Genomic DNA, 18,744 nt, shown 5'->3' with positions numbered 1-18,744 from the left:
CGATGCATGTTTCGCGTTGAACACATTTCGGACTGGGTCTCCAGGAAGTGCCCGCAGAGAATATGCAAGAGTCGATATGGCACAATTTTTAGAAGCACGTGAATTCGCAAAAAAAATAACTTGGGCTGCAGATGCATTCATCTGTAAAGAAGGAAAGGAACACCAGCGTGCCAGAACTGCAGCCGCGCATGTCGACAGGTGGTTCCTTGCTGTCGAACGGAGCGCCCTTCGCTCGGCGCCCCGGTCTGTCTGCTGCCCGGCCTCGCGAGCGGCGAACACCCTTCTCTGAGAGGGCGCGGACACCTCATGTAAATCACTTCCCAGCGCGTCACCGCGAAAGTGGCGACGCGTGCGCCGCCGTATAAAAGGCTAGGCGACAAAATATTCCGAGACAGTGATTTTTGCACCGGCGGCGGCCTCTGGAGGTGGTTATTACAGACACAGCACGCCGTGTCATCGAAAACACCATGCAGATTCTTCTGGTAAGTGGGATGATGCTAACTTGTACTGCTTTAGGTTCCAGCAGCTTGTAAGTGTACGATTCCCTCGATTTCCGGTTGTATTGCAGCTCATCGACGCCATAATGAAATTAAAAGACCATATACAAAATGAGTGAACGGCATGTCGGTTTTGTTGATATTACTATCAAACTATCAGGCTTGGGACGCTTTGAAGTACCACTGTCCTGTACTGTTGTGGGTCTTCAAGAGCCTGGTATTCTGCGAGTGAAAAGACGATGCACTGCTTCAGTGCCCTACGAACCTATTGACTAGGGAGTCCTATGCCCAGTCACTCTTAAGATGCTTCGATAATTTCTTTTTACAGCAGTGTTAATTGAGATCGGTGAACTTTCCAAGCTACTGTAACTCTTCTGATGTCAGGAAGAAGGCAGCGAAAATTGCGGTGTGTGCTTGTTTTGAGAGGAAGGGGCTTATCTCTTTACCTGGAGTTAGTATCTTCCTTCAAGTTTGCCCGTTCTGCGCATAATAATATTTCCGCCCTTTAGGTTTTTTTCCTTTCACTCAAACCTGCTCAGCTAAGCAGTGCATGAAAGCAGTGGTTCGAGCAGATTTTCGCCCGTCTGGCATATTCTAGCTGTTTATTTTTTTGTTCTTTGTAAACCTAATTTCTAGGGTAGTAATATGTGCTCCCTAGCTTCTTGCCAGCGAGCATTGACGCTCGAACCGAAGGCCTCCGGTTCACCGTCATAGCGCGCTAAATGCAAAGAAAAATTTTGCTATATGAAGCATCACACCTGCAAAAAACCCGCTTTGGTATAGAGTACAGCACAGTTGCTATTACGAATGGGCGTCTACTGAAACCTATGGAACAGAATGACAAAACGAATTCGGGTCACTGTCGAGAATGAGCCAAGGAATTGATTCCACCGCCCTCGAATTCGTGTTAAAAGGCGGGCCACAGAACGCGAAGCACCCTTGCTGGATCCATTTGATATGCTAAAGCTCGGCCGTCCCATCAGAGCTCCCGCGACCGAGTTCCCGGCACATCAATCCCTACAAAGCCGAGGGGCATCAATTATTCACACTCCAATTGCTCTTCCAAGCCACTGTAGCTCACGACAGCTCGTCCTCGGTAAATACATGTTCTCACGGAAGGGCTCATAGGGCTTCGGAGAAGTGCGCGGTCGTAAGTGCTTGGTATTAAACCTGCTCAAATTACGACACCGCCGCTTGCATGTAGAGCGCGAATGAAGCGCCCGATCGCTGAACGACAACACTGGCATAATGAGGACGGACTCCCTTACCGTAGTAATTGACCGTCGCAAAGTAATTCGTTTTAATCTGGTGGGAATTTTTCGTTCTGACTCCCACGTTTTATTTCCTTGTGTGTGCTGCGTCTGCGGGCCAACTGCTCAGCCAGGCTGCATATGCTCCGTAGATCTCTGAGGGTGTGAGTACGAAACACCAGCAGGGGCCAAAGAGGCCTGCGCGCGCTAGACAGAAGAAAGAATCGCACTTGCGCTTACTGGACTGACAGTTGTGGCAAGCTTTGATAATGAGGTGCTATCAGGCCTGAACAAAAGCGGGCACCGCCTGTGGACAGAACCCATTTTTTGAGCCCGTTCTGTCATCTGCGAGGAGTACCTTGCCTCATTCATTCTTCTGCTTAATGGGTTCTTTCATAATGCACAGTCGTGAAGTGATTACAGAGCTAGGTTCTTGAAGGTTAACCCCATTACGTAAGCAGACACATAACGCAACGTGATGGTAACTGGGAGTAAAACCTCCGTTCCCATGATAATTTCGGTGTAGAACGCTACGTTACAAAGCACGGAAGGTGGTCTTGCCTCAGTGGCTAATCGGCTAGAAGGGAGAACGAGAACGGGCGCAGCGGAATGGAGAGCACTGGAGCGAAATGGAGCGTTAGCGCACCTGTGAACTGTCAGGTGGAGAAGCGCCGAAGAACCGAGCGGAAGCAGACAGCACCACGCTTCCAATAAATCCCCGGAAAGATACGGAAGACGCGGCTAACACTTGTTAGGGAATTTTGCTAAGGAAACACCAAAAGCCTAAACTCAGATCCCGTAACTTTGTTTTGCCTGGTTTTCTGATAATCATGGAGCAGTGAGGAGACGTAATTTCGAAATATTCTTCCGCCAATTATTTATTTTCTGGACATAACTGCACCGTACCGGGAATACAGTAGACCAGTGAAAGAAAAAAAAATAGGGGGCATTACGCCGCCCCCCCTCCCCCCCCTTTAAAAGTACGACGCCATAGCAGGTCCCATTTCACGTAAGTACAGGCAGTCAGCATCCGAGAGTATTGGCAGGCTGATTCTTATATTCCACCTTCCCACCACAAATACGCAACCTCAGTTGGCAATTCCTCTCAAATTTCTGATATAATGCGATCTCGTTCAGGCGCACAAATGATCAAACAATAAGGAGCTTGGCCATATCAGCTGAGAGCTACCACCTGGCAGTGCCATGCCAATGATTTTTCGCCAGCACCATCGACTCTGACAACAGCGACACCGGATTCTCTAGGTAATGAGGCCATTAACTGATTGATTGACTGATTGATTGATTGGTTCACAGGAAAGGAAAGGCGCAGTATCTGTCACACTTGTAGCTATGGACACCTGAACCGCGCCGTAAGGGAAGGGAGGAAGGTGGGAGTGAAAGTGGAAAGAGAGAAAGGGGAGCCGTAGTGGAGGGCTACGGAGTAATTTCGACCACCTGGGGATCTTTAACGTGCGCTGACATCGCACAGCACACGGACACCACTTCGTTTCGCCTCCATCGAAACGCAGCCACCGAGGTCGGGTTCGAACCCGGGAACTCCGGCACAGTAGTCGGGCGTCTTACCACTGCGCCACCCCGGCGGGGCGCCATTAACTCTACTGCATTAGAAATTTGGGGAGCACTTGAGCCCCGACCTAAATGCTATGCGGCCCGGCAGCGTTATCGGCTCCCGTCTGCTACATACATGGCCTAACTATTCGCTCATTCGCTGGTCCCTTAATTCGTATCTATTATCTCACACATAATCGTCAGCATGCCGCTATAAGGTGCCACATTACGCTGGTGTGCGTTGTATGTCGGGTTTAACGATAAATAGGCAACTAAAGCCATCATGCGCCAAACGCGGAAGCGACTACATTACTTGAAAACCCTGCCGACATAAAGCACTGCTTTAACTAAGGAGTACGCGGATGCCCGCATGTCCTATGGGGTAACGCTTGGGATTCGGGAGTCGGGATCAAGGGTGTCGGGTTAAATTTTCATTTCACCCTCTCATTTAAAAAGAGCTACCTGAGTTGGCAACTTTCTCCAACCAGTCATGTCACGTAGTTTCGTGAAATCGCACATTCCGCTGACCATTCAGTGCCACCTAAACGAGGTATGCTCATGATTGTTCGCTCGCAACGGCTACAAAGCTGACGCTGGATTTCCTTGAGAACGGCTGACTACCAGTGCTATCACGCCCATATAAAATGGAAGGAGAATGCGAAAAAAAAAAAAAAAGAAATCAAGGATAACAGGGCACGACTTGGCAAGCACTAAAGACGACAAGTACTACATACATTTGCCTGTCTCTTAATAGAGCCCGGAACATCGATTCGGATCGGAGCTAAGCAAAGTGTTGCAGCTGCCAATTTTAGTTTTCGATTGTTAGTTGAAAAGATCTGATTTGGAAAATGTTAGTCCTGCTTTTTTATTTTCCCTAACCCCCCATTCATGATATGGGCTGTTCGATTTGAAGCATGGTCCAAGCAAATTTCTAAGAGTTTCATTCATTACAGTTTTAGTCAGGCTGTTCTTCCCGCGTTTTTTTTTTAAATTCAGTCTACTTTAGCTGACAGTTGACATGAAGCACCCAGGCTCGTAACGTCAGCTATAGTGAATTCGCGAACGACATTGGCAATCGGCATCTCAATTACAGTGCTTAAAAAATTGAGGAAGAAAGTCTACACCTGACAGTATCATCACACCCACCCGTTCAGTTTACATGTCAGGTAGTAGAACCTGACACGCTATTTGAAATCAGTCCCATGCATGTACAGCCGCCCTGATTTTTAACAATATAGCGCGAGCATCGACCAAACTGCTGGTCAGCACCTTACAACGGTGATAAGCGTGCATTACGGCGAGAGTTAGTGCATGCGCAAAAATGTGGAACGTCGCAAACAGATATTGTGGCAGGGCGTGTGTCTTTGTGATCCGAACAGCGTAGCAGAAGACGCTCTCTCTTCGTGCTCGTGCGCGAACTCTCGCCGTGTTGCACGCTTATCGCCGTTATAAGGCGCTGAGCAGCAGTTTGGTCGACGCTCGCGCTATATTGTTAAAAAACAGGGCGGCTGTACAGCTAAAATGACCTAGCCTCGATTGTCATCAAAGCCATCCTTACCCGCCTAAATGCGCCTGCTCGACAGTAAATACGACTCCACAGCACTCGAACTGACCCGGTCTTGCGCAAACTTTTGTCACCTTATTCCTAAGGTCTTCATTTGATCCACCCGTATAACATTGTCAACCCCCTGCTACGCTTGCCTTTCTTCTAATCTATTCAGTTAGCGCTTGCAGCCACTGCATGGTTATCTTTTCATGACGTTACATATCCTGTCCATGCCCAATTCTAGATTTTGACTAGATTGTCATCAATACGCGTTCGTTAACTGACCCACTCTACTTTCTTCCTGGCTGTTAACGTTACACGCACCCTCTTCCTTATTATAAATCGCTGCGTTGAGCTCACCTTATGAGTAGAATATGTTCCTTTGATCTCCACGTCTCTTTTCTATTTGTGGATACCGTTACGGTAAAGGTGACAAGTCCTTTTCTCTTAGGGAGTAATAGTGAATTGCGATTCATAATCAAAAAGCGCCTGCCAATATTTATTCTTTTAGTTACTTCACTGTCGCGGTTCGGAGAAGGAATTACAGGACTAGATCTCGTCTGTTCGCTAAGCCACTGCATAATAGTACGTGCCCGCCTTTAACACTCTATACTCCTTATCTGTCCTCCCAGGCTGACTAAGTATTAAGGCATCACATTCAATTTGCACTAGTCCCTAGAGCAGTAGTAGTACAAGAGTGGCCTAACTTCATTACACTCAAGTTACCCTCAATACATAGGGAGAAGGAAACAAAAATGCAACTAAAGTGCTCTAAGCGTGACATAAGGCAGTTTCGTTTCTGCTCATCAGCACTGTTTTATACAACAAAAACACCGAACGCATTCTTGTGATAACCCGTGCGGCTAAGGTTACTAAGCAGTTGGCTCGGCGTTACATGTAATCTCTTAATATTATACAACAAGCTCTATCGCCTGCAGCACATTCCATAAATTTATAAAGGAATACACTGTCTTACAGTTTGCTGACCCACTTTTTATCACGAAATACGCGCACAGTTCTTAGTAGTTGTTATTTGGCGCAGTGAGGAGCAGGAAAGAGTTGTGGAACATCTGATGCATTCGGTGTAGGCTTTTCACGATGTTTTGCTTTCCGAATTAGTACTCTGAGCCAAAATAATTTACTCATCAATCAACGAGGCAGTTTAAAAACAGATTCGCACCCATGTTTATGGAATAAGAAAAACGAAGCAGCCGCGCCAAATGATGAGTTCATTTTGTTAACGTCAGGAAACAGACGGCGTTCACAGTTCAGTTTAGAAGGAAGGCCTATGTAATAATAATAATAATAATAATAATAATAATAATAATAATAATAATAATAATAATAATAATAATAATAATAATAATAATAATAATAATAATAATAATTGGTTCACAGAGAAGGAAAGGCACAGTATGTGTCACACTTGTTCTGTGGACACCTGACAGTGCCGTAAGGGAACTGATTTAACTGATTTATTTATAGGAAGGGAAAGGCGCGGTAACTGTCTCACTTGTTTTCTGTGGACACCGCAACCGCGCCGTAAGGGAAGGGAGGAAGGTGGGAGTGAAAGTGGAAAGAGAGAAAGAGGAGCCGTAGTGGAGAGCTACGAAGTAATTTCGACCACCTGGGGATCTTTAACGTGCGCTGACATTGCACAGCACACGGACGCCTCTTCGTTTCGCCTCCATCGAAACGCAGCCGCCGTGGTCGGGTTCGAATGCCGTAAGGGAAGGGAGGATGGTAGAAGTCAAAGCAGAAAGAGAGAAAGGGATGCCGTAATGGAGGGCTCCGAAGTAATTTCGACCATCTGGGGATCTTTAGCGTGCACTGACATTGCACAGCACACGGACGCCACTTCGTTTCACCTTCACAGAAACGCAGCCGCCGACGGTCGGGATTGAACCCGGGTACAAACAGAAATTTTGGAATACAAAAGGCACAGACACAGTGCCATTTTCAGGTCAACTTACAACGCCATGACATTTGTACCCACCTTGTTGTAACCTTAAGGTAACGTAAAGAAAAGAGCTACACATTTTTTGCAACTTCTTGACTATCTTGTGGCAGCTCCTGTCATGAGGTAGCAGCCTCTACATATGCGGTGTAGGCTCACGAGTGCATGAAGAGTGTAAACCTCTGGAAGACGTCGCCTAAATCCGATGGCTTCCACTCATGTGTAGGAACTTATAAAATTGAGCACACGATCGGACGTACTCTGAAAACATTTAGTTGGTGAAAACTTAAGGAGGTACCCCCAGAGCGTCGGATAGAGAGCATAAATGAGCAGCATTCAGTAAATTAACCAGAGTTGAAAGTTATTCGCTTAGCAGTAACCAGTGCTCTAAATTAAAACAAAAACGACTCCTTCGCAGCTTATATCATTAAAAACGCTGTACTTATGGTAATAGCCAAGGCGACAGGCTTCGTAGATAGTGGCCTATGCTTTGTTTGCCAGTAACACTTCTAATTACTTTTAATCACTCTAACGTAAAACAGACTCTATTTAATAACAATAATAATGTATGGTGATGGGGAGGCAGGGAGAAAAAGCCGAGCAATCGGCTTGACATACCCCCCCGAAGAAAATACAAAGAAAAAATACATGGGCAGGGTAGTGTAGCGTCCGCAAAAAAAAAGTAAAATAGAATAAAATAAATAGAAGTACATTCGACGAGACATCGCCCTCCCTGATAGCATATAAAAAATTGACGAGAACCAGCCCCTTATTGCACATGAACAGAGAGTCGGAAACAAAGAAAACAAAAGTGAGATCGCAGTGAGATGAGGCAAAGTAAAACAACAGAAAAGGAACAATCTGCTTAGTATGACATAGTTTCTGGTATAATACCTGCTTCTTTCTGCAAACTTGAATTTGAAGTTTGTTTTAATTCCTGCACTGACAAAAATATTGCATTAATTTATTCATTCAATATTTTTTTTTTTTGGCGCTGCGAGATAAACGTTTATAACTACAGGGTTAATTCTGGTAGTTTCAGAGACAAACCTCTTCAGTAAACACGCATTTCTTCAAAATGTAAACTATCTAGCCCATCTGCAAGTTGGTCTAAGACGTCTGTAAAAAAATTGAGGTAATTTTGCGTGTGATAATTATTCTTCGTCTCAAGTGAATGCATCTGTGGGACTCATTGCTGCTTCGACATGCCGCGCGGTATACATTTCCTTCAGTTTTCGAAAGTTGTGCCAGCAGGTCAACATTTAGCATCAAACCTGTGTTCTTCTTTCTGTATTTGTCTTTTATATGCTCTATATAATTTCACTAAAACCACATCCTAGTTCACTTTCGTGGCGGACTTACTTTTTGATGCATTAGACATAATGCCAGACGACAGGTTGAAGTAAACTGGTATTGCATGCTTCAAACGATATCTGTAGTATTTTGTCCCTAAAAGGATATAGTACCTTTGAAACTGACACATTGATAAGTGTAAAAAAGTGTGTGATTTTTAAAGCGAGGGCAGGACTAACAAGCGCTATTGTTATAATGAAAATGATGTGGCAGTTTACTTCAAATGGGAGTGCAAAATTCAAACATTTTGAAAACTACTTTTCTACGCATTTATACAAAGCGCAGTTTTAAATTCAGGTCGACAAAATATTTTTATTTGTGAGAATGAAGCGGGAACAGTAGCTAAAAAAGGACAGTGTTGAAGTTGCCCACTTCCTGAGTAACTATTTTTAACTATTGCTGCTGGCTTTTCAGAGGTCATGAAAGAAAAGAAATCAAATGACTAGTACTGCGTACTACAGCGTTCTCACTACAGCTACTTTGTGGAATGTTACCTTCTGCTAGATTTCACCAACTCGATTGTAGTAATCTGGTATTGCTGCTTTCACTCAGGCCTTGTTTTGGTATACTTTATTATTATGCAATAGAATGCACGTCCATACGGATGTTTCAAATGCTATTCGAGATCGCGGAAGGGCCAGAATATGGTTTACCCAATTTCCCCATCGACCCTAGTCACTGACGTTACAGGAGGAAGTATGACCCATTTAAATTTAATATATAAAAGAAAGTTAAGAAATTATTCGCCATGCCTTCCTTTGTAAAGCCATTTCAAAGACGGCTTCTTTTCGCTTGGCAAGTTTTGCGACGTCGAATGTAGAACTATGCGCTCTCCCTAAAATTAGGTTCTGGTATTAGGAATGTGAGCATAAAAGTCGGAAAATATGGCAGCTTAGTTAGAAACAGTTTGAAATAGACTGCGATGAAGTCCCAACTCTAGCTACCAGAAAAGCCCGCACTGGTACTGCTTAAAGTATGTCCAGTGAACGCTACGGTCCTTCACCGTCGTAGGGCAGCATTTGACTGTGCAAGAATGGTCGGATATTTGCGGTTTACCTTAAATTGCGTATTTGTGATTGCGCTCTAGCATTCTTAGCGAGAACCGTTCTGTGCTTCCGCTTGTGTTGATATTCACAGTGCTACTGATTCTATACGCCGGCCAGCCGGCAAAAAAAGAAAATATCACGCTGGCTCGGCTGATGGACGGCACGATAAACTGACGCGCCGCCGTTTCTTTTCAGGTCTTCCTGCTTCTGCTGGCGACCAGCCTTCTGGAGGCCCGGGCAGGCCAGCATGACAGATGGGCAATGACAGGTCAGCCGAAGACTCTCGCTGACCGCGGTCGACAGAAGGCCCGCGGGCAGCCAACTGACACTATATTTGCCATTTAAGCGCTCCCTTTTTTTTTTAATTTCACATGACGAGCACCGACGGTTGACAGACGCAGTTCAACTCGCCCTCCGCAGTCGGATTATGCAGGAACAGGAAACCCAGTGGTTGGCCCTTGGAAGCTTTACCTCCCGACCCAGGAAGTGATTACCATTTTATTTAAACAACACTTTGCCAGAGAAACCGTCGAGTGAGACGAACCTCGAGACCCGAGGACATCCGCAAAGTCGGGAAGGATATATTTCTACATACCGAACTACTGGCAAAGTGTGGCAGCAGGGCGCAACCGGGGTTGCGAATCCGCTTTAAAAAGGGGCAGTCACGTGACTCGCTGTCGCGCCGACAGAATCGATAGGTGCACGCTTAAGTATACTGAAGAAAAACGGTCCCGAAAGAGAACGTTTCAGCAGGAATTTCTCCTCGTCCGCCATGGCATGTGCATCCATAATTCATGCCCTGTTAGTGAAACGGGCGTCTTACTAAAAACAACAAAAAAAAAAACGCCTTTGAGCGGTTGCGAGAAAAGATCACGTCGGTTCTTCCTGTTAGTGGTGTATATCGGACACGAAGCTGCGAAGAAAGTGAGGCTTATAAACCGAGAGAAAATGGCAGCGCTAACGGTGGCTAGAAACTTCCTTCTATGCGAACTCTCGATCACTGCGTGTCTTTACCCCACATAAACCTGACGCTGTCTTACCCATTGCACTAGTTTAAGACGTTACGTAAGCGTTCTGAAGATGGGCGCACTCCATTCTGGGCGCTCACGCGAACAATGACTCTAAATTAAGCTTTCTAACAAAGCGCCAGGCTACGTCGTTATCACCGCGAGCTCGCCACGATGCTTCCCTTTGGCTCGTCCCTGGCCGAACGATACCGGCCGCAAACAGGAAAATAAATGAAGGGAAGTGCTGAGCCAGAGAGGCTGGCAGGTTCCGGATAGAAGCTGTGGCAGCGGATGTGTACCGGCGGCAGCAGAGCCGTTGTTGTCTTCCTTTCTGCGGGGGCCGTGCTACGCAACACCGCTCGCCTCTTCTTGCGGCAGAGGGCAGCGAGACATGAATAGAGCACGCAGCGCTGGCTTTGCAATTAAGGGCGTAATTGTAATTGTTTCGCATGCCACCCGGGTCAGCAGCGCTCACGTAAGAGGCTTGTCCAACGCCGCCGTGTAAGTGGAGCAAGATGCAAATCGAGGAAGTGTTGAAACGCGACGCGGGCCTCCCGCAAGCCGCAGGTCGAACTAGAAAGTGCACAATAGCCGGTGTCGTGGGCGGCCAGCCGGCGGCCGCGTTTCGTAACTTGAGCGGGCGACCGACGCGAGCCGAATGCCTATTCTTGTTTGTGCGACATTCATGGACCTGCGTAAGCGCCGATAACCGCTGTCTCGGCGTGAGCTGCATGAAAGGCTCGTGTTCGAAAGGTTCGGTTAGCGTGTCTCAACCAGGTCTACGAGTGGCGTGTCTGGCTTGATGAACATGCGACAGTGGTTAGGTGCGCAGTGAACGCATCCCCGCAAGGAATGACTCGCGGACAGGAACACACCGCTGACGCGACCTATTTTCATCTAGCTGATGACCTGGCGAGTCGTTATGCACCGATCTATCGCAGTGCAGACTGGGAGGAAGCTTATTTGCGCCAAGAATAAAAATGTGGGGAGCGTTACGATACATCGCATGTTCGATCAGCTGTACTGCGCTGTGTTCCCAAGTATTACCGCTAACTGCACCTGGCATCGTAGGCAGACTTCACGGAATTGGGTGATAATCGAAAGTGCATGCTTTTGATCTTAGATTTGCAATACTGTATTTCTTTCTGTAGAAATCAGGCGCATTACTTTGTGTAGGATGCGAATCACAACAGGTACAGCAGGGAAAAATAAGAAAGAAAAAAAAAATAACTGTATGGGACGGACACAAGTTTCCCTGTGATTCTCCCTGAATAGTTTATGTCCGGCGTAAACAACTTTGAGCTGTTAAAAATTGTGTGAAACCCCTAAACGTGCACGAATTTTGAGGTGAGGCCTTTTATTTCCGCCGCCCCAGTTCAGGTGCTTCAGATATAAGATAGCAGATACCGGGGCTGGCAAACATCTTTTCTTTCCTTTTGTACATACAATAAATAACCACTACAACAAACGTGCAGTACATGGTAAAACAATTCTTTTTTATGTCATGAACTGTGTCGTGGAAAGCGCACTGTCGACCTTTTCATTCGTGCGCGTTCTATCGAACGGCTACTTTAATTTTACCACGGGTAGAAGATGCCCGCTTTATTCCACTTACATATACTCCACCTACGACATCTGCTCACGATCCTGCCAATGATGCCTTACGTTGCTCTACAGCTCAAGAAGTAAATCTATTAAAGCACAAAAACTCATACTTTAAAAAGCAGATGTTCAAAACATACTACCAAAATTGTGTTACCTCGTTTTTTTGTGTGCCGTTTGTCAGATGTAGTTGAGGGAAAGGAGCGCTACGTGAGGTTTGACATCATGACACCGCTTGCGAATGTAGAGGGACCAGGGTTAGTTTCGGTTGTACGAGTTCTTTTTTCTTTTATCGTGCACTGACATTGCGCAGCGTAGGCATAGATTTGCGTCCCCCTTCCGGTCGTGATGATGTCGCCATGATAACGGTTTGATTCGACAACATTGGGCTAGGTAACGGATCGCTAAAGAGGCCAAGCCACCACAACGGACAATTTTCGTAGAAACGATGTAAGTACTTAACTGCATAAAAATAAAGACTGAGGTCTCCAGCTAGAGAACTGTTATTGAGAGGGCACTAAATAACAAGATCGCAGCGCACGCACCGGTGGAATTTCCGAGTACGTTGATAAGTACCCTTCAATCAAAAATCAAAATCGGTATCAAATAGTGATAGGAAACTTAGCGATCGTGATGACACACGCCTAAAAATAAAAGAGTAAAGAAAAAAAAAAGAAAATGTATTTCTTTACGCTTTAATCGGTTTGAATGGCTGGTTTCTTTTCTGATAACGGTGCTATGTGTCCGGTGAAAATTACACGCTCAAAACACTTGCTATTTTTTTTTAACAAAAAATTGTGACCAAGGCTGCAAAACAGGAAACTTTACGCGGATACTGTTTCCTGTAGTACAGTAGTAGTTTTCAGTCCCAGAAGTTGGCATTCAAAACTGTATACCTGAAAAAAGCATCCTATTACCATGTAGCAACATGTACCAATCGGCTAGTTGCTGAGAGTTCATTTTTGGTGGAACAGTGTGAACGGAGGAAAGACGAAGGAAGGAGCACGCAAAAAAGATTTTTTTTTTTTTTTTGTATGCGGGAAATGACGTTTTATTGCTGGCGTGGCAACAAATGAAACCAAATGCTCATTGATACGTACAGTGTTGGACGGTGATGTTCTCGGAGGTGTTTAGCTCATGTGGCGTATGTCAGTCTATGAAAATGAGCCCCTTTGAGGCTCTCACTAGTGCATTCAGTGTCACTTCGAAGGCAGTCATTTTCACCTACCCCACACTTTTCAGTCTCTCACTAGTGCATTCAGTGTCACTTCGAAGGCAGTCATTTTCACCTACCCCACACTTTTCAGTCTGCCCAGGTGTTAGTAATTACCGGGCAGCGATGGTGTCACGAAAGATAATTTCATCAAGCATTTTGCAGAACTGCCAAAATAATTCATTCTCCATCCAGAGGCGCACGTACTGCACTGGTCTGGTTATACAACGGAAAGGCTTTCAATTGATAGCAGTGCGGCGTGTTGGCTTTCATAGCCAACGCTCCTTGGCGCAGAGCTCCTGGGCTAGACGACAAACAGGTATCAGCTATTGGTTTGACATGTCGGAGCTTCGCTGTATATGCAGCATACATGGCTGTACGGAAGTTATAGAAACCAATAACTGAAATAAACTCTAAATGGTTGCTCCGGCTACAAGCTGTTAGCGCACACGCGCACTAGTCTCGTTATACGGCGGTGATCTCGTAATGTGCCGACTCAGCTCTGTCTTTTGCCTCTGCAGCTAAAGAAATGTCCTTCGTCGGAAAACATAAAGAGTAAATCCCCAGCCATTCACATCAGCCGCGGTGACCGCGACAAGGCATCTGCGTGGACGGCAAACGCGCACCAACGCAGGGAAGTGTTGCAGCGGACGAATATACAGCTATACTGTTTTCAGAAGCTGTGGCCAGAGAGGTTTCACTGGCGCGCCCCTTCGCATATACCCCGATGGCGCATACGAAGATTATTCGAGTAAATGGGATAAACATTGATCAGCACCGAAATAGGTTTGTGCAATGGAAATAAAAGTAAAAGTTACATGAGTTTCCTGTAAATGACTGTACCCCAAGCAGCGGGGCGCGCATGAAGAGGCCGAGCCCTTCGCACAAAAAGCTGTCGATGTAAAATAGGCGCGAACATTAGGTTCTAAAATTGGTGGGCTTTCATGGTTGGCTTTAAACACAAAAATAAGCACACACGTTTCAATAGTTGCATATTTGGTGTTTTAAGCTCCACAGAGGCGGCGAGATGGATCAGATCTGCAGCTGATGCGATGCGAGTGTTGATTGGCGATTTTGTATGTCTACACTTCCCTAAAATGAAGTGATGAAAAAGAAGAAGCCGAAATGGGTAGAAGGAGAAGAAGGAGTGGAAAAACGAGTGAGTGAAAAGGTAGGTGACGAAAAGTGTGGACGGCTATATAGGGAAAATCACTCGGAGTGAGCTGCGTGCAAAGTACTGGTGAGCAGCGTGCACGGCTGTCTTCGTTAGCGTGCACACTGCTAAATGCCAGCTTAGGCAGGACAAGAGTAGCCGTCTCTTTGTTAAAGATTGAACGCGCATTCACCATCATACGGCTCACTTTAGAGTGGTTGAAACCTGCATTTATTGCACCTTAGAAAGAGTGCGCGATTGTTCTCTTGAGCGGATGGCAGTCCTATTCAGATTCCAGATGGGGGAAAACACAGTGTTTTGCTCTAAAACAATGAACCGCCAAATCATCATCATCATCATCATTATCAGCCTGACTATACCCCCTGCAGGGCGAAGGCCTCTCCCATATTCCTCCAATTAACCCGATTTTGTGCTAGCTGCATCCACTTGAACCCTGCGGACTTCTTAACCTCATCCGCCCACCTAACTTTCTGCCGCCCTCTGCTACGCTTTCCTTCCCTTGGAATCCAGTTTGTTACCCTAAGCGACCATCGGTTATACTCTCTTTGCTTGACCGCAAAATACTTGAAACCTAATTTTTCTAGTGGGGGAGTTTGTTTGTTTGTTTACCTTTGTTTTTACCTCCTACCCCACGTATTTCTATCGAGACACAGTTCAGCATGACAGCTAAAGTATGAAGTACTTCGACTATTCATACGAATTTTGTTCCAGGAAACGAAAAGAATGGCGAAGATCGACGGGTAGACACAATGTTCAGCTGCTTAATGCCAAGGCGAACCCACTTTTGAGTCAGTACACCTGTTCGACACGTAAGAGATCGTTAAGTTCTAGACCTTAACTGATCTCCCATTAAATAAAATTAAAAGAAGTACAAGAGCATAATTTGTCCTTAGCTAAGGAAGTGGCGAAATAAACGGTGACGACGTTCGAACAATCTATGTTCGGCATAGAAAGACACTGCAGAAGCGACGTTTTCTCATAGCATAAACTTTCGCCAAGGAAATTTGCTGCTGGGCAAAAGCAGCTGTCACCGAGACACGCTAATACTGTACACATCGGAGCTTCGTTCAAAGGTATAAGAAAATGAAACATTAAACAAGTAAGTCTAGTGGGCCTTTCAACAGCAGATGGCCTGTATAGACAATGGGTCCATTTCCTGCCTCTTGAGGATAACAAAAGTTCCAGCGAAGATTGACACGCAGTGTGCCATCACTCGCGCCGAGAAGCTGTGAGGCGATCTCAAGATTCCAAGTCTTCCTACGCTCTCGCCAAACATCGGGGCAGCCTATCCCGCCTCGTTACCTTAAACACTCATTCAGCAGGCGTATAAGAAAATGGGGCCAGGTGGCCTTCCTGTTTGGAGCCTCGCTGCGGACTCCAACGCGAGAAAACCAGCTTGCAGGCTTCTCGGCGAGCTGAAGCATAAAAATAATGTGGTCTGCAAGAGTGCCTTCTTTTGCAAAAGTGCTGTAGTAGGGCCAAAATTGCCTTTTGACGACTATATTCGATTTGGATCGACCGGAAAATATCGGACGCTCGAGGAGGACGTTATAAAGGACATCCTACTCTGCGTTGTCCCTTCCGCAAACGAATTTCACAGATGCCGCTTGGAGGTGCACTTTTTTTTTATTCAGTAAGGGTACGTGCATTTAGGAACCTGCTTTGTTTTTGCCCAATTAAAGCATTTTTTATATAAACCTCTTTAACTTCAAACGTATTAAAGCTCGTGAAAACGCGAAAGTTTTACTTATTTGTATGCTGTCTCGTCAGATGCAGTGAAACATCGGCTTATAGTTTCGGGGCAGACGAACTGTTCAATGAATTGAGTTGGCAGTTATTAGGCTAATTTTAGTGCAAGACTTAGACAATAATAGTTATCCAATAAAACCGCTTTGTTGACCCTCTTGTCTTTTCAGGTTAATAATGTTCTAGCATGTTATGTAAGAACCTGGCTATGCTGACAAGGCAGACAGAACATTTAGCAGTGAGCTCCTTTCGTCATGCTTCCGTTACACAGAAAAATTCCAACTTAACGTGTTCTTTTGATTCATGAACTTTAAGTTAACAAACGTAGCTAGCACATGAATTTAAAAGTTATTTATGTTCGCCAAATTAGTGAGCGTAGCTCAGATACTTTCTTTCCTAACTATACTTAAGGAGGAAAATATCTGAGCTACACTGCCTCTTTCCGTGCCTATGCTATATAGCCGAAGCACGGAAAGCTGATCTTACAAATGAAGCTCGATCAATGGAAGGAAGCGAAGGGCTACGATTGGCGCATTTTACAGTGGAGATAGAATAAGCTCAAAGATAGCAAATAGTCCTGCATAAGAACACTGCACCTACATATAAGCACGAAGATATTGCAGTAAATAATAACGATACTTCTTCCTAAAGTGGGCAAAGATGAATGAAATTATCAACTGAGAACTAGATTTAGATTTACTCTTTTTTTTTTTTTTTGCTAAACTAGGCAAGTAAGTCTTGCGCAGACGTGTCGATCGTTCTTCCGCTACCTCTGAAGTGCTTCTAATAAGTCGCCTTCTCCACTTGTGCGAAAGATCATACTTTTCTGAAGAAATAGCTAGAATGAGTAAGTTGGAGCGGAGGCAATTAATTGTAAGTGCTCATATCAGAATGCAGAGAATGATATTACTGAAAAATGAGTTAAAATTATAAGTATCCTATGAGAATTCTGTCGACTAATTGACCCCGCCTCCCCCACCGAACTAAATATGGGGCAGCGAAACTAAATGTTAGCCTCAAATAGCAAGCAACAGGAGAAGTTAGGTGAAGCTTATTAGTATACAACAAAACAGCTAACTTCTGCAAGACTAAGTGAATAATTTAAAATCAGGAATAGATGGAGACATTATTAAACGCATGTTGTTGAAGGCAGGAAAATATCAAATATTGCTTGGAAATGCAAAGCAGGATTCGCATCTTCATTTCTCTACGATTAATGGTCTAGTAAGAGTATGGTCACAGCCAGTGCAATTTCAACAAACGAACACTGGCAGCTCAAGAAACGATCACGACGTTGCAGTGTCTGTGAACATGCGTTGGCAGCTCTAATATATTAAAGAAAAAACATTTGTTGTCCATTTCAGCGCCTGTAAGCCAGGGTGTCCCGGCTAGCAGCAACGCGCAAGGTTTCTATGTACTGCGGAGACCTGCCCGGTACGACTCACCTCAGCAGCCAGCCGCATCGGAACCACTGACCAGTGGGGCTTCGCTTCGCCAATGGAGCAACAACTTCCCAGCGAACACGCAGCCGCTCGCGAATGGTCACCAGTATTATGAAACGAAGCCTACGGCGTCCGCTACTCAGAACTCTCAAAGGGTGCCCGCGGCCGCCAAGTGGAAGTACTCGGGCTCAGCAGACGCCTGGGAAGCTCAAAATAATGGCAGGAACGGCCAAACTAGAGCGACGGAACGATTCGAAGTCCGAAAAACGAATGGAAGGTCTCACAGGAGACCTGCTGCATCCAGTAAGTCGACGGCGAGCTCTGGCTGGGCGCCATCAGGTGCATCTTCCAAGAGCAGGCCAAAGAACATTCTCGTCATAGACGCAGGGTATACAACAGGTAACATCGACGATGAACTTCTCAATGGGTGGCCAATGTCGAAACCGAACGGCAACGGATGGCAGGCGGCAGCGGCTAGCAACGAGGGCTGGCAGTCGGCAGGCAATAATGGCTGGCAAGCTCCAACCAACGATGAACAAGTGTACACAGTGAAGACGGCGAGCTTAGACCATGCTGCAGGTCTAGAGGCGGACACGCCCCCTTTCTTTTCTGGCGCAGGTCCCGCACCGAGCAATGGTCACAGAGGTACAAACAAGCAGGTTTACATAGTCAAGGCCATCACCCAGACCCCTGAGCCAAGCGCACCTGCGATGGAACCAGCGTGGCAGGCAGATGAGTGGAGTGACGCTCCGATGAAGTGGCCGTCAAATGGCTGGAACGGAGCCATGGAAACCATGGACATGCCAATGGCAATGCAGAATGGGGGGATAGGCCAACAGCTTCTGGCGTTGTTGGGACAGAAGCAAGAGTTCATCTTGAAGACGCTGCCCAGCCTCCTGCCATCTCCTCAGCAGTCGGCTCCCTCTGACTGGCCCTCAGCTTCCGCAAAGCCATCCAAGAAGAACCCTTGGGGATGACTTGTTATTTGAGCCGTAGCAAAATTTTCAAAATATTCCGTTGAAGAAATCTCGAAATAAAAAAAATCGTCCTTGCAGTTAGAATCTACAATTTGAGAAAATCGGTGACGTTGACGTAAACACTCACAGAACATAATTTTTATCAAGGCCTCTCTATTCTTCGCAGTGCTTGCGTAGCTTCAAGAAAGTTAAAGACCAGAACCCACACTTTATCTGCCGCGACCACGAAGATACTTCACGAACAACGATTTGCAGATCGCTGGCGTAACTAGCGGTGGTCTTTGTTGTGGACAGCACAGGCCCTTATGTTTGATAGCTATTGCATCTACAGGCCCTTAAACCAGCAAATCAAATTACTTTCAGCC

General features: G+C 45.8%; 1 protein-coding gene across 1 annotated transcript; it reads left to right on the top strand.

The window, feature by feature from the left end:
* The first annotated feature begins 425 nt into the window (after positions 1–425).
* LOC146201969 (uncharacterized) lies at positions 426–18,522 on the top strand. The gene is made up of 3 exons (XM_084583787.1): positions 426–482; positions 9,414–9,486; positions 17,325–18,522. Exons 1-3 carry the CDS (start codon positions 468–470, stop codon positions 18,377–18,379), a joined length of 1,143 nt encoding a protein of 380 aa, XP_084439913.1. The 5' UTR covers positions 426–467; the 3' UTR covers positions 18,380–18,522.
* The last annotated feature ends 222 nt before the right edge of the window (positions 18,523–18,744 follow it).

Source organism: Amblyomma maculatum, chromosome 1, assembly GCF_055883805.1.
Source record: "Amblyomma maculatum isolate TAMU_Amacu chromosome 1, ASM5588380v1, whole genome shotgun sequence".
Classification (NCBI taxonomy): domain Eukaryota; kingdom Metazoa; phylum Arthropoda; class Arachnida; order Ixodida; family Ixodidae; genus Amblyomma; species Amblyomma maculatum.
This window is presented reverse-complemented; position numbering and strand designations above follow the sequence as displayed.